The 16,289-nt window shown below is 40.6% G+C and overlaps 1 protein-coding gene across 2 annotated transcripts in view; it reads right to left on the bottom strand.

The window, feature by feature from the left end:
• Window positions 1–16,289, bottom strand: part of LOC144092755 (transformation/transcription domain-associated protein-like) — a 78,613-nt gene that overhangs the window by 44,887 nt on the left and 17,437 nt on the right. The window contains exons 26-40 of one of the 2 annotated variants that reach the window (XM_077625826.1): window positions 15,962–16,222; window positions 15,729–15,890; window positions 15,445–15,541; window positions 14,038–14,159; window positions 11,567–11,737; window positions 10,897–10,965; window positions 9,387–9,407; window positions 8,906–9,025; window positions 8,066–8,185; window positions 7,801–7,965; window positions 7,371–7,552; window positions 7,000–7,198; window positions 2,907–3,035; window positions 1,870–2,136; window positions 434–640 (exon numbers count right to left, since the gene is read on the bottom strand). In XM_077625826.1, the coding sequence (XP_077481952.1) occupies window positions 434–640; window positions 1,870–2,136; window positions 2,907–3,035; window positions 7,000–7,198; window positions 7,371–7,552; window positions 7,801–7,965; window positions 8,066–8,185; window positions 8,906–9,025; window positions 9,387–9,407; window positions 10,897–10,965; window positions 11,567–11,737; window positions 14,038–14,159; window positions 15,445–15,541; window positions 15,729–15,890; window positions 15,962–16,222 (2,292 nt within the window). The remainder of the gene's footprint in view (window positions 1–433; window positions 641–1,869; window positions 2,137–2,906; window positions 3,036–6,999; window positions 7,199–7,370; window positions 7,553–7,800; window positions 7,966–8,065; window positions 8,186–8,905; window positions 9,026–9,386; window positions 9,408–10,896; window positions 10,966–11,566; window positions 11,738–14,037; window positions 14,160–15,444; window positions 15,542–15,728; window positions 15,891–15,961; window positions 16,223–16,289) is intronic. The other variant, XM_077625827.1, reaches the window with a different exon arrangement.

Here is a 16,289-nt window from a genome sequence, read left to right as displayed (position 1 = left end):
CTATCAGGAGGCTGCTGCTGCTGCTCCAAAGAATATTAAAGCTTCTCACTTTGAGGCTAATCATAGTCGATGGAGCAGGACTTCGACGCCCCTTAATGACAGAGAGGCTAAGCCCCGTCCATCACATGAACCCGTGTACACGGATACGCACACGCGTAGACACGTTCAAAAGTCTCTCATCTGCCTGTCGTCATCTCGCCCAGTGCAATTATGCTTATGTGATTACATTAGATTGGTCGTCTGGCCCGATGAGAGTAACCTGTCAGCTCGACGGAAGCCAAATGGGAGGAAAACGACGCTCGAAAGTCTTCCCTTGGACTGGCGAAAGCGGGAGCGTGGGTAAAGTCTTCATCGATGTTTAAGAGCGGCGGAAACGCGGGTCGGTGATCCTCCGCTGGGGTGATTTCATGGGTTTCCTTTGGCATTGACTTACCCGGAAGTGCTGCACGATGAGGTGCAGGATGTGGACCAGCTGTGGTACGGTGTGGCCCTCCTCCACGATGATTTTGCGCGTCCAGTGTGTCAGCATTTGCTGACCGTCCTCCATGCGGGCCGGAACCGCCGGGGTGAGGATGGCCATGGCCTGCCGGACAATGGCTCGGGCCTCCATGGTGTGGGCCTTCAGGAGGCTGTGAAAGACCTAGAACCAAATTACGAATAATATCATATACAGCACATGTGTCAAAGTGGCGGCCCGGGGGCCAAATCTGGCCCGCCGCATCATTTTGTGTGGCTTTGGAAAGTAAATCATGAGCGCCCACTTTGCACTTTCTGTTTTAGGATCAAATTAAAATGAAGAGTATAGATGTATATTACATTTCCTGATTTTCCCCCTTTTAAATCAATCATTTTCATTTTTTTATCAATTTTTTCTGTGTTTTTAGTTCAAAAATCATTTGGTAAAATCTAAAAATATACAAAGAAAGCTAGAATAAACATTGTTTTAGATCAATAAAAAATTAATATTCAGGGCTCTTAATCCAGTTCTTTTAATCCGTTTATTAAAAAAAAAATCTAAATATTATATCCAAAATGGTCCGGCCCACGTGAAATCAATTTGACGTTAAAGCGGCCCACGAACCAACCAGAGTCTGACACCCTTGATATACAGTAATACCTTGGCATATGAGAAATTTGAGATACGAGTAAAATTTCGAGCAAATATTTATCTTGAGATACGAGACAAATTTTGATATACAAGCAGACAGCGTTGCATTTTTTCAATGTTTTTTTCCCATTAGTCAGTGCGAATGGCGGAGCCTGTTCGCTAATACGAGAGGAGTATACACTACTTCTCGTTGGCAAGTGGTCGTGCATTATCGTATTGTGAGGACATTTGTGTGCATCATTTTGGGAATATTTTGAAGGGAAGACAAAAGCAAACAACCCTCGATAGGTTGCATCTGAAAGTCAGGGTGGAGGCGGGGCCAATATCGCCAACCCGGGAGAAGTAAGGTATCGAAATTTAAAACAAAATTACAAATAAGTAATTATATAGGATCCAGAACCTTAAAGACGGATGCCATTGTTTAGTGTTACACTTTAGTTGAGTGTAAGGTTAGATTACATTTATTTTTGAGTGTGTCTGCATCGTAATCCAACTTCATTTAAATTGGTTTATGTTATGTTACGAGCGCGTTGCCGTGCAAAAAGTTTCTCGTATCTTACGTCATAAAAAACAGCGTCCCTACATCTCGGTTAGGTCTTGGAGCCTATTAACCGTGATAAATGAGGTATTACTGCATATTCAACTTCTGTTCAGATGTTGGGTAAAGTTACTAAATAACACTGACATTAATCCAATGCTCAATATTCGCATTGACTGAACAAAGAAAGGCCATTTTACACCTCATTTCTCCCCATAATTACCTGAAGAACAATCTTCTTGTGGATGGCAAACTTTGCAATGATGTGCGCCAAAAGTAGATGCCCGCTGTATTTACAGGCGGGGTCCACACAGGCTTTAGGCAATAAGCACGGCCAAGCGAAGGTCATGAGGCGGCGCAGCTTGCTGTTGCGGGATTTGTTGTTGTCGTGGATGTGGTGGGGCGCGTGTTCCACCAGCAGAGTGGAGAACTGGAGCAGGCAGATTCGCAAGGAATCCAGCAAGTCGGCCTGCTTCTCGGGATCCAGAACCTTAAAGACGGATGCCATTGTTTAGTGCAAGACATTGACACTCCGAGTGGGATTAGTTCAAAATAATGACCGTCTCCCTTTAATGGGGATAGCTATAAACTTGAATTTCCTTTTAACCAAAGACAAATGTGTTATAAAACAACTTTCAGGGTGTGTCAGGTGATAGAAAATTCAAACGGTCGAGTCCGAATCACCTGATTTTGGACTGTATATGCATTTTTTGTTCACTACCATTGACAGTTGTAGGCATCCAATCCATTACAATTGAAAAGGCTGGCTCAAATTCCCTAAATACAAACTGCGAATGACTATTTAGTCATACTTAATGCCCTAGTAATTATTAGGCTAAAGAAAAGCTCAAATTTTCCCGGACCTTTATTGTTTTTTGTTGGAGAACTTGTTAAGGCCCTGACTGACGTAGCTACTTAAAGGGACAACGCATGTACATACAAACTTTTATACACTCAAAATGCTCATGGCCATTGTTGGCTTTTATTGATGCGTAGACCGTGTTGTTTTACCTTGTTTTGTCGCCGGTCTTTTGGTCGTCTGTCTTTTGGTCGCCAGTTGTCGTGGTCGGGACGACCAAAAGACGGCGACCAATCGACCGGCGACCAATCGGCCGGCGACCAATCGACCGCACACGCCTGAATTCAGTCATCATATTTTTCCGCGACAAATACGGCGTATATGCGAGAAAATACGGTAAGTTATCCCAAGTGGGCAAAGGTCAAAAAAATAAAGGTCAAATAAAGGTCATCTGGAGGCACCTTTGTGATGAAGACGCTGGTAATGCTTTCTGGATTGTCTCCTTCGGGATTGGGTGGGCCGAGCAGCTGTTCGCCTTCCCCCTTCTCGAAGCTGTAGAGGAACGCCGGATTCAAAATGTGCTGCAGCACCTTCGGTGAGGAGAGCAAATAAATTAGCGGCGATACTCACGGCCCATAATATTTGATTTTACTGCTCACATTCCCGAGAAGCCGGGCAGAACTAATCGTTCAAACCGAGGCGCGCGTTACCGCGGGAACGGTTGTCAAAAACGACATGGTGGAAAAACTTGGGTGCAATTTCAGCCCTGGGACTCACTTGTACTAATTGAAAGGATTTTACAGAGTAGGATAACATCATTAATTAGCTGGGGAAATAAAGTACGTGGGACACAGACAGATGTGTGAGGCGATTATGACCAATAACAAGAGTAATCAAAGACATGGCATTAAAAAAATAAATAAATTAAAAAGTGACAGCAAAGCACTCTAGATGTTCTCTTCATTAAATACTGCAATGGAAATTAGCGCTTCACAACACTTGGCATTGTAAAAATAAACGGTGTGATAAGCCCTCACGGGTTACGCGTGTTTATTTCGGTTAGCCGTTTCACACAAAAATCATGGCATGAATTCCAACGAATTCTCGTAAACGGACTGAAATCGCCATTTTCGATTGGTGACGTTTGATTAAGAGAGAAATTGGCGGCGGAATCTGACGGCAAAATAAGCACCCGGCTTGTTGAAAGTCGAAAATGAAGATCTCGCCGGCTAACAACAGCATTTATTAAAGAAGCTGCTATCTGTTAATGATCCCGCCGATTCAATCCATCATTAGGAGGTGAAGAACGATCTGGCAAGCTCTCCTCCTTTGGGTCATTACTCGTACGGCGTAAAGGCAAATCTGATGGATTCGTACGGAGACGGGCGAACCGGAATGAAAATGCGGAGGCCCCGTCAGTTCTCCGGCCTGATCATTTTTCAGCTTCCCGGCCATCGATCACAGTCATCTTTGCGACGTGATTAGATGAAGCGATCCGACCACACCGAGTCTGGGTACAAGACCACGAACACAAGATCTTTATCGATGAAGCCCCTCATCTTATTTTGAATCTGTTAGGTGTCATTTTCTTAAGCAGGAAAAATGTTTGCTTGTGTCGATTGTGTGATGTATTTTGTTCGTACCAGGTATGAAAAAAAAACAAATGAGTTGATAAGTGTAAGAACTACATTTAAACAATGCCTGCTTAGACACGTTTAAACACACTTTTGCCACCATTTGGTAAAACCGCCAACAATAAGAAAATGTTTTTAATACCCTAGGTTTCTGACAAATGAGGCTGTGGGAGATAGAAAAATTAATAAATAGATCACAGGTGTCAAAGTGGCGGCCCGGGGGCCAAATTTGGCCCGCCGCATCATCTTGTGTGGCCCGGGAAAGTAAATCATGAGTGGTGACTTTCTGTTTTAGGATCCAATTAAAATGAAGATTATAGATTTATATTATATTTCCTGATTTTCCTCCTTTTAAATCAATAATTTCATTTTTTAATCCATTTTTTCTGTGTTTTTAGTTCAAAAATCATTTTGTAATATCTAAAAATTATTTTCTGTTTTCCACTTTAATATGGAAAATAATTAAAGAAAAATTTTGTTTCCTTTTGAAATGAAAAACAAATGATTAAAAGAAATTTTCCCTTACTAAGAAAAAAAAACTCTGTTTTTAATGTTGCTTTTAATCCAGTTCTTTTAATCCATTTATAAAAAAAATATCTAAATATTATATCTAAAACGGTCCGGCCCACATGAACTCGAGTTGACGTTAACCCGAGTCTGACACCCTTGCCCTATACAGTTGCTGTAAAAAACAAGCATGAGTGTGCAGGAATGGCTAGGTCACGTACCTGTCAACTTTTACATTTTCCCGTATTTTATAGGTTTTTTTTATCATTTCAAATTGTGTATGCTGAATAACAACTTTTGTACAGAGTTTTTTAAAGTACGTTTTTTGTAAAAACGTCATCGTCAATTCCTAATGTTGTCATGCTTAAAGCATTAAATGCATTAAAACCCTTTTCACTATATAAATATAGCGCAACAGCAAGCAAGTACCCCTACCCACACAGTCAAGCTGTCAGCGTCATACAGCAGAATCTTGAATTTAGAGCACACTGATTGGTCACCCCGTCCACTTTGGAGAAAATTTTAGACTTTTAAGTGCGCCCTTTGTTATTTAATATGTGCTTCGTTGCATTTGTACATTTTTTATCGCTTAAAAGGGGGAATTGCAATCATTAATAAGGGGAGCAATTGGCTTGACAGCTATGAGGTCATAACCTACAGGTAAAACTAATTCCGCAATTAATCAATCAACCCTGATACAAAAATATTTTATAAATGATTCCAAGAATCCATTCATACTGCCCCCTTCTGTTTGGCTCACAAATTTCAAGAGTATCAATTCTCGAACAACGAAGAAATACGACTTGATAGTGAGTTTCCACATGCAGAACAACAACTCCTCGATTGGCGACTCTCGATAGCTTCGAATAAAACGTGATAAGACACGGCTGCAAACGATGAAAATTTGGAGAAATATCCCAGCTAGTGCCAAACACAAATGCATTTTTACCGGTCAAAGACAAAAACAGATGAAGATGTCGGCCGTTCACGTCACTGTAGCGTGAAACTCCGCCGCTCAGATTATAAAGTATGAAAACAACGCAGTGAAGCAATCATAATCACCGTAAAGAGTGGCAAGGGAGACGATAATATGGCTGCAGTTCAAACAACTCTTGCGTGGCGGCCTGTTTAGTAACAAAACCCAACTGCAGTGTAGTGTGAAACGAGCGGCGTGCTTCATCAACTTCACGTTGGCTTTTGTTTGCGTGTCTGCATGAGTTATGTAGCTCGAATTTGGGATTTCCAAAAAAGTCTTTATGGTCTACATGGCAAAAACAAATTAACTGTAAGAGGAGCAGACGGCGTTCCGTCTGTGCATGAAAAATGATTCATTCTCTTTTATTCGGCGTGCTTGTTTCCTTTGTGTCTCCAAATCACATACTGTATTCATGCATATGCTTTATGACACTGCACCAAAAGTGGATTTTACATCCAACACGTCATTGGAATGATATTGCAATCGTTACAATAGCAGATGTCCCACGCGCCATCGTTGTTTTGACCATTGACAACAGCACATACGACATCCACTCCTCCACATGCAAATATAAAGGATAATCCACACCACAGATTAGTGGAAAAGAAACCGAACTACTTTAGCCACGAATGTAGCTGTTCCCTGACGCAAAAGTTTGCCTCCCTACTTTGGCCAAGTGTACCTAGATTTTACTTACATGAGGCCAACACTGAATCCGGATCTCAATGGCCATAACAGCCAAAACAAACACAATCAAGGACAGTTTCTTCCCAAGAGCAGTCACCATACTAAACTCGAGTTCTGCACCTAATCAAGACTTATTGCTTGGACTACTCATTATACTATGTATTTGTTATGTTGACCACTTATTTATCTATTACTATTTATTGATCATTTATTTTTCATGACTATATATGGATTATCTATGTGTCTGTTTGTTTGTTGTTGAGTCCATAGACTCAGCGAGCCGTGGTACGCTCTCTAAAACTTGGCGCTGAACGTCACCAAAACCATAGAACTCATCCTGGACTTCAGACGGAACAAGACCGCTCCGCTCTGCAGATCTCACTTGGACTACTTATTTATTTCTTATTTACTGATGATGTATTTGGCTGTTTGTTGTTGTTATTTGTGCACTACATGGTGAAAGCTTTAAATCTCATTATACTTATAAAAGCATTCCATTCAATCTTACCTTTTCCCATTTTTTTTACCAAGGAATGACCATGTCAAACGATTACAATCCCCAAAAAGTGCAATTTGCATGAACCCCCAAGGCCTTCAAATTATTTTACACACTTTTAAAAACATCACTGGAGTCCGGGTTTGTTATTTAAATAGGTCAGCATACACAATCATTTGGAATTTCCCATAGCTGGAAATGCCAGAAGCATTGAAGAACATTCGAACATTCACGCCGAATTGAACTGAACATACCTTGGCTTTGAGCTCGTCATTGAAGTGCGGGTCATTGAACTCGACAAAGCGGAAAAAGAGGGCTCTCTTCTGGACGATGGAGTAGTTCCTGGGAATTTCCTCCTCCATGTACTCCTTCAGGAAAGTCATGTTGCACAAGAAGCGACCCGTGAAGGCCCGCAGCAACTGGAACAGCAGCTCGATCTCCGAGTAGTTGCGCCTTTTGGTGGGGAGGCACTGTGTTATTTTTTTTCACATTATAAATGGAGTTCTATTATACATGGTATACATTTATCATTTATACGGCCCATCTGTCGTGTTTTGAAAACTAAAAACAGTTGCCCACCCGTTTGCCTAATGAGGCAATTGATTAAAAAATGGAATCTACATACTTGCAGTAGCTCAGTAGACAGTAAGCTAGCAGCTTAGGCTCCTTCCAGTTGGTGGCCGCCATGTTGTCTTTGCGATGTCTCTCTTGGAAGGCCTCGCTGACCCACACTCGCCGGAGTTGATTGACCAGCGAATGCTGGCCCGCTAGCCAGCCTTCGTCATTCTTTACGATGATGCTGATGATCTAAATAGACGCGGGAAAAGGAAGATATGCTTGTGAGTTGCGCCTCATAGTGCGGAAAATACGGTAATGGTAAAATAGGGAAGTTAAAGTAATAGGAGCATTTTTTTTTATAACTATGGTCTAAAAAAACAACAACAAAACAAAAACACACTGTAAAAAGTATTTAAAAAGTGGTACTCATGGTCCGGAAAATACGGTATATTTGGCTAATTTTGGGTAGCGGTGAAAGCTAAGTAGAAAATACATACTTTAATGGCTTGAAACTGGAGATCCAATCGAGCGGTGGCCGTGGAGGGAGATCCGGGTCGGACGGTGGCCGCGGTCCCGGCGGGAACCAGCAACGTGACGAAGCGGTTGGGGTTGGACGCCAGCACGTCTCGTAAGGGCTTGGCATCTTTGTGCTTCAAAAAACTCTGTGCGTGAACACACACATGAAAATAAGTAACACTATACTAGAATATTTGAGAGACCTGGATTCAGTTATGGAATATAATGTGTAGAAATATGTCTAACCATGAACATGCGACTCCACTGGGGGTCGTTAAGAGTCGCCTCCATCATGAACAGCTCCACTGTTTGCGAAGGGTGACGGGTCAGGAATTTTATCAATGGCTCCCTGAATGGACTGCCAGCCTGGATGTTAGCAAAATTTAAAAAAAATATGAAAGATGAATAAAATTGGAAAAAATATTGCATAAAGCATTTTTTTTTATTACAGCAAACTCCAATAAGAATTTCTCACTCGTCCTCCAATGTTTGTCGCATTGTATTGATTATCCTGGAAAGTACTTGAGTTCATATTTTACGTGAATTTCTAATTAATAATTCATTTAATGCATTTCATTTAATTACTCTTGAAAATATCCATGACTAACTCCAATTTTTAAAGGTGTTTTATCGGATAATTGGTTATTTGGCATTTATTGACTGAATGACAACGATATGTAAATAGGAAATATTTTGATATTTTACAAAAACATTTTGAGATATGAGTAAAATTGGAAGAAATATATCTGCAATATGAATTTCTCACTAGTTAGAAACTGGTTCTTTGACAATTTACGCCCACACGTCCTCTAATATTTGTCCTGGAATTTATCCTGGAAAGTACTTGAGTTCATATTTTTACATGAATTTTTGAAGAATAGTTGGTTTGTTTAATTACTCTTAAAAAATATCCATGATTAACTCCAATTTTTAAAGGTGTTTTATCGGATCATTGGCTGTTTGGCATTTATTGACTGACTGATAACATTACGTAAATAGGAAATATTCTGATATTTTACAAAAACATTGTCAGGATTTTTGTCTTCTAAATATGCAGTAAAAACCAAATTTGTGAGTGTGTCTTACTTCGATGAGCATGGCCCGTTCCGTCTTCATGACGACCTCCAACAGAGGTTTGACGAGCGTCTGAGGTGCGGCGGGGATCAGGTGGAAAAGATTAATGATGGCGGAACAGATCTTCATTTCCTAGAAAAATAAATCAATAAAAACAAAAGGATAAGACAAAGGGAATGAATTCAAGTTGAGTAAGACGCCAGCAAATTGGTGTCCATTAGTAAAAATGACTGATGAGTCCTAATCAGGAAAATGAAGCCATTTTAAAGACATTCCGGCTATTTATTTCGGCAAAACCACAAATATTGTCGTCTGGCGAAGCGCGGTCGTCTTCCGATAAAATGTAAAGAGCTGACATGACAGTCGGCATACAAACACAAACACACGGACACATTCCAAAGTACGTGTACAGGGAAACTTCACGGTCACAACATGGGTTCAAGTACGCTTCAAACGTCAGCCACAGGTGGCGCAATACTGGGTCAAATCTCACCTCAAAGCCCTCCAATGCAGGCTGTACCAGAATGGGAGACAATGGTCAAAATCAACACAGTGGTGTGTGTGTGTGTGTATGTTTGTGTGTGTTGGTGTGTGTATTGGTGTGCGTTCGATTTTGACGAATCTCACATACAAAATTGTTTACACAATGTCATTTACATTAAGTTAAGCTAGTCACCTCATAAGATGTATATGTTGTGATTCCTTGACTATTTTTGTTAATGCTGGACATTTTGCTTGGTTTTCCTGCAAAGTTTGTTTCAATAGTGCAAATATAGATATAGAAATATTTTTTGAAATATACTGTACATATAGTGGTTTATAATTGGATGGCAACCATTACAGGGTGTCTTCTGCCTACTGCCCAGAGGTGGTTGGGATGGGGTCCAGCACCCTCGTGATCCTTGTGAGGGTAAGCAGTACGGAAAATGAATTATATATATATATATATATATATATATATATATATATATATATATATATATATATATATATATATATATATATATCTGTATATATATATATATATATATATATATATATATATATATATATATACACAGTTAATTCATTTTCCGTACTGCTTACCCTCACAAGGGTCGCGGGGGTGCTGGACCCCATCCTAGCCACCTGTGGGCTTAGGGAAAAAAGAAAAAAAGACTTCTTTTTTTTACCCTATTCCGATCCACTAAAAATGCCATTTTCCCCCAAAATGTGTTCAAATCGGGGACATCCCTCGCCTTGAATTCCATACGCGAGTTGGCCCGATAATAGCAAAGTGTAGTGAGCCGGCGACAACCTTTGCGTACGACCTCGGCAAAACTTTTGGAGCCAGACACCAAAGCATCCCGTTTGGAGATGGAAGGTCAAAAAAAATGAAGATAGCATTTCCTCGTCTCATGTCAAAAAGTCAATTGGGGCGACCTCCCTTTTATCCTCCCGGGTTTTGCGCCATTCTTCTTCCCCCGTTGTTGTCTTTATCAGGATAGGCTAATTGACCGCATGACCCGAGCTCGACTGCGATTTCCCGTCTGGCCGTCGACGGGCACGAGACGAGAAGCCGGGTGGCGACGGCAAAGAAGAAAGGGGCTAATTTGCATGTCATTATGGCAAGCATTAATAGACGGGGGGGGGGGGGGGGGAAGTCTCCTGAAATGGAAGCTTGAAACGGTTTCATTTCCACAAGCGAGGGGACCCGTTTCCCCCCTTAAAGTTCTCACCTTTACAAGGTTATCTGTCAGGAGGATAATGAGGAAAACCACCATCGGCAGCCTGACGTCTAATTAATCATCGATTGTAATACGGCCACAAGCGAGCCACTCCGCGACATGTTGACGACGTGAGACTCAAGCTTGGTTTGGTTTGGACCGATGGCATGCCGATGCTCGTTATCGGCAAACTACTTAAACACTGGCTTCTCGCGAAATGTCAGCAGAGATGCGTCAATATGTCGCGGTGGCGGAAACGCCGCGGTCCGTGTCTGCATTTTGGACATTTATACTCACGCTTCCGTCGCTGCGCTGGCCTCCCTTGTGTGTTATCACCACCACCTCCATCCACTTTCGAAGGTGTTGCTAAGAGACCCAAAAAATAATAATTAATTAAAAAAATAATGAATTACTCAATAAATAAACAAAAAATGGATACATTCAGTGACAGGAAAATGCTTTGAACATATTTTCCGGACTATAAATCAGGTTGGTTGCAGTAACGAGACAGAAACAAGACATTGTAGACCTAGGTAAAACTTTTTAAAACGTTTTTCTGGCCCACCCACTAATATTCGATTTGTTTTCTCTCTGACCATCATGTTGATTTTTTTAGGCTAAAGTTACCTGACAAAATGTTATCTTAAGACATTTTACTATTTATATGTTAAGCTATTTTATGTTATGCTACGTTTGTCCTTGATTTCTGATCTTCTTTTTTTAAAGCCCATCCAAAAATTAAACCTGCACATACTTATTAAATTTTTGGGGGCAGGTGCGACTTATAGTCCAAAACATACGGTACATAGAACAATGTCATTTCTGTTAAATGACAAAAATTTGGATTCAAAGATGAAAAACATAGAAGGAAAAAATTTGAGTAGAGAATGGCAAGAACTGGTATGGGGGTGTCGGTCAATGTTGTGATAAAAAGGTCACACATAATTATAATGCAAGCGTTTCTTACCATCATTTGATCACAGAACTTGTCGTTGAAAGAGTTGGGGAAGAGGCGAGTCACGGAAGTCAGACGGTTGACGACATTCAACGTGAGGCTGCGGTAGTCCCCCAACATCATGAGCAGTGGCCGCATGTGAGTGTGGATTTGGTCCACCTCGATGGTGGCACCCTCCAAGAACTAGAAAACAACACAAAGGTGGACATTTTTATCAATTCCACACATTTGAGGAGCTCCAAACAACATGGTGGCTCAGCATGCCCAACAGATGGAAATAATCTTGCATTATTTACATGTATATGTTCACGAATAGGTGTTGTCGCTTTCTTAAATAAATCAAACTCAATACACTTGGACTGGGAGGTTGGTAGGAAAACTTGTTTTTGTGATTTCCTCATTTTTGGGCTGTTGATTTTGGGACAGATCGCTTCTTGTTGATTTTGGAAGACGGAACAAGAAGTGACTCAGAATCAACAACGAACGGTAATTGGCATAAAATGAACAGCAAGTGGCCTTCAAAACCGATCAGGCTGGAAGTGAACGCTCTGGTTTCAGGGCCATTGATCGTTCTGAACGCCCAATCCAGTAAAAGTGGATCAGACATCCGGCGCCGTCAATGCCAGTCAATGAGCTAAAAGACACCTTACCAATAGAAAATATTGAGTTTGAATTTTGATTTATTTAATAAGGGACAGCACATATTAATGAATATATCTTGTGTAGGTTTAAGATAAACAATGACACATACTAGACACACACTCATACGTAACATAGCACAGTTTTACACAGCATTGTGATTGCAATTTTGTTGCTCTAACAGCCAGGCTTTAAGATGATTGGCCAACAGGTTCAGAGACAGGAGTTCACGTATGCTAATCGGTATTGAGATCCAGGTAAGAATGTGCTTTGGCTGATTTAGCACTCCTTTTGAAGGGAACTACACAGTCACCTCTAGAGCCAGCCCTTGTTGATGTGTTGGAATTTTTGGGTACAAAATATTGCCGTGGAGGAGGAGCTTTGTGTTGGAAGATTTTGTAAACTAAGGTGGCGTCTGCATATTTAACAGTATAGTAAAAGTTCAGGTGTTTGTATTTTTTTTAATATCTGACAGTGGTGGTGCGTTTTTGGCTTTTTGTCCAATACGTTCAGAGCTTGCTTATAAATACTTTCAATTGGTTTTAGTGATTTTTAGGCAGTAAGTCATGTGTGATAAGACCATTGTGTCAAAAATATAAATTGCCATCCACCAGTTCCTTTTTTAAAATGATAATCTTGGCCTATATTGGCAAGCTTTTGGGGTATAAAAATATCACAATATGTATCACCGTTTTGACACATCGTAACAGCCCAATCCTTAACATTGGAGTTAATTTGGTCAGGTTATCAAACCCTGTCAACTCCCAACTGAATACTCCATTTATCCGTTGATGGACAAAAGGGAAATGAGACGACGACAGCGTTACGGACACGTGCCCCCGGGAAAAGATGCACATTCTTTTTCCCCCACAGTGGAGAGAACAAACATCCCATCCTCTATTGATCGGGCCACGGCAATGCTCATTAGTGTTATCAGGGCAGAGATGAAAGAAAGGGTGGCGGGGGGGGGGGAGGTGTCTACCACACAATAAAGAGTGATGGCGGCAAAAAAAGAAAATGAAGGACACGGAAATTGAAGGAGAAAGGGGGACAAAGAGCATCCAGGGTGAATTGATTGGGGTCTTGGCGCCGTGGCTGATTTGATAAATAAGGCCACCAAGTCTGATAAATCACGGAAAAGTTCCGATGGATTAATGAATGATCCCTGCGACTGAAAAAGACGCGAGCCAATGAACCGGGAGGCCGAAAAGAATCGTTAATATGGAGGGAAAGGTAAGTTTCTTAAAAGTACCGGTTTTAAAAAAACAGGAGTTTAGAGCTCGAGGGCAAAGTTGGAATACGAGTTTTGAGCATTATTATGTGTGAGGGACTCAAGGTTTTTCGGTAGAGACAAAAATAAGCCCGATGGGTTTCTGACAAATGAGGCTGAGGGAGATAGAAAAATTAATAAATAGATCACAGGTGTCAAAGTGGCGGCCCGGGGGCCAAATCTGGCCCGCCGCGTCATTTTGTGCGGCCCGAGAAAGTAAATCATGAGTGCCGACTTTCTGTTTTAGGATCAAATTATAATGAAGAGTATAGATGTATATTACATTTTCTGATTTTCCCCCTTTTAAATCAATAATTGTAATTTTTTTAATCATTTTTTTCTGTGTTTTTAGTTTAAAAAATCCTTTTGTAAAATCTAAAAATATACAAAAAAGCTGAACCAAACATTGTTTTAGATCTATAAAAAAATGAATATTCAGGGCTTTTAATCCATTTATAAAAAGAAATCTAAATATATCTAAAATGGTCCGGCCCACATAAAATCGAGTTGACATTAATGCGGCCCGCGAACCAACCCGAGTCTGACACCCTTGAAATAGATGAAAGTCACTCACCTTCCTCATGCATGCCTCTCCTGCTTCCTGAAGCTCACTATTGGTGGAGTTGAGGGCTTTGAACAGAGCGGCAATGATTTTCTCTCTGGACTGTGGCAAGTAGTTGCAGGCCGCTAGAGCGTCTGACAAGGCAGCATAAAAATGCAACAAATTCTTACCGTGTTTTGACAAATAACAGGCTTCTAAGGGTTATTTATCGTATGTTCCAGACTATAAGTCGCACTTTTTCAAAGGTTGTTGTTGGGGTTGCTAATACTCAAGCGCAACCTTTGATTATTTTTTTTCTCTGAGCTTTGACAGGCTGTTATGTTGTTTTTTTTAGTTATCTGAAAAACTGTTATTTGAACAGGTGCCTATTTAGCCTGTTGTTGTTATTGTTACTTTGTTCTCGGTTTATGTGCAAGTGCAACTAATACTTTTGTGTGAATCATGTTTCTCTTTTTTTAACTTCTTCGGCAAGGTGCAACTCATAGTCCAAAAAATACAATTTATTACTAAACCATGTAACGTAAAAAAATAGCTCAATTCATCACATTGCGTGAACAACTTTATTCACTGTATAAATTTATTTATCAAAATATATTCTTCACTGTATAAAATGTATTTATCAAAATATATTTTTCACTGCATGTATAAATTTATTGATCAAAATATATTCTTCACTGTATAAATTTATTTATCAAAATATATTCTTTATAGCTCAATTCATCACATTGCGTGAACAACTTTATTCCTTGTATAAATTTATTTATCAAAATATATTCTTCACTGTATAAATATATTGATCAAAATATATTCTTCACTGTCTAAATTTATTCATCAAAATATATTCTTCACTGTATAAATTTATTTATCAAAATATATTCTTCACTGTATAAATGTATTTATCAAAATATATTCTTTAAACAATTTGCTTGAAATCTTATATTGTGGCTGTACAAGTGATGTGTACAAATGGGATTTGCTATATTTATTTTGTTGTTACTTAGTCGAAAATCACCCTTTTGTATGATTCTAAAGTTCCAATAGCGATGTACAAATTGGAGGAAATAAAAGACATTTGCGACCTGTATCCACAACAGCGGAATGACAAATTACAAGTCCGTAACTTACACTTAGTTAGGTCTTTTGCCGACTAAACGTAGCTTATGGAGCAGCACCATCAATTTCGTCACACGCAGCTTCTGCGTGTGATGACAAGTAGGCTTTTTTTGTGTTGTGGTAATGACGACATGGCCTATGTCCGATTATTATTATTATTATTATTATTTGCGTGTGCTAGTTTTTGCCTCCTCAAGAGGCATATTTTCAAAATGATCTGACGAGGACTTGCATGCAAAAATATGTCTAGTTGAAAGTAATGGACTCGACTTCTATGAAGGGCCCGTTTAAGACGACATTACTCACTGAGAGCGGCAATGCGCAGAGGCACCAGAGAGGGAAGACTCTTGTAACACGGCAGCTTCATAAGTGCGGCGTCGTCCGCTTCGCACAAGTTCAGCAACTGGATGGAGAACGAAAGGTCAGACTGTCACTGCTCGGTCCAAAATGGTCTCCTACGTCTCTAATTCTGCACTTTGTTCTTTCTCAGTTGAAATACTGAAGCTAGGCAACCTCATGTCAAGTGAGATGCGACCTTAAAGGCAAATTTTTTGGGCTCCAAATGTATTTTTTTAGGCTGAATCGCATACCTCGGTATAAAAGACCTTGTGCTCCATGACATTCAGGTCCATCGTGAAGAGGCGGGGCTGCAGCGTGGTGCAGAACGTGTTGCCTTCCATCAGGCCAATCTGGGCATTGGCGGGTTGGTGGCGCAGAAGATGTTTCTTGGGCGGGACCATATCTTGCAAAACCTGATGAGAAACAGCAGCGATGGTTTGATTTCTTGGCAGAGCTGATAAACAACATCCAGTCCTTTATTTACCTCTTTGTGTGGCTCCATTATGACAGTGACACTTTTTCCGGTGACCTGGGCCAGCACCTGCAGGGAGTGCATGGCCTGCTTCCTGACCGTTGAGTTGGGGGAGGTGACCTCTCGAACCAGGTCATGCGTCACCAAGTGGAAAGATTTGTCTTGGGCGGTCAGGAGTTCTTCGGTTTTTTCTTCATCCTTCAGTGGCGTGGCACAGCGGACCAACAACTGCTCTAGGGTAGTCTTGGCCATTGCTACGGCTCCGTTTGAAACCTGGGACGAGAACAAAAACAGGCCGAGTCACAAAATCTAGCTAAAGAGGGTCTGAACACCATTGCAA

Source organism: Stigmatopora argus, chromosome 18 (genome assembly GCF_051989625.1).
Source record: "Stigmatopora argus isolate UIUO_Sarg chromosome 18, RoL_Sarg_1.0, whole genome shotgun sequence".
NCBI classification, from domain to species: Eukaryota; Metazoa; Chordata; class Actinopteri; order Syngnathiformes; family Syngnathidae; genus Stigmatopora; species Stigmatopora argus.
The sequence above is the reverse complement of the archived record's forward strand: the minus strand, read 5'-3'. Positions and strand labels throughout refer to the sequence as shown.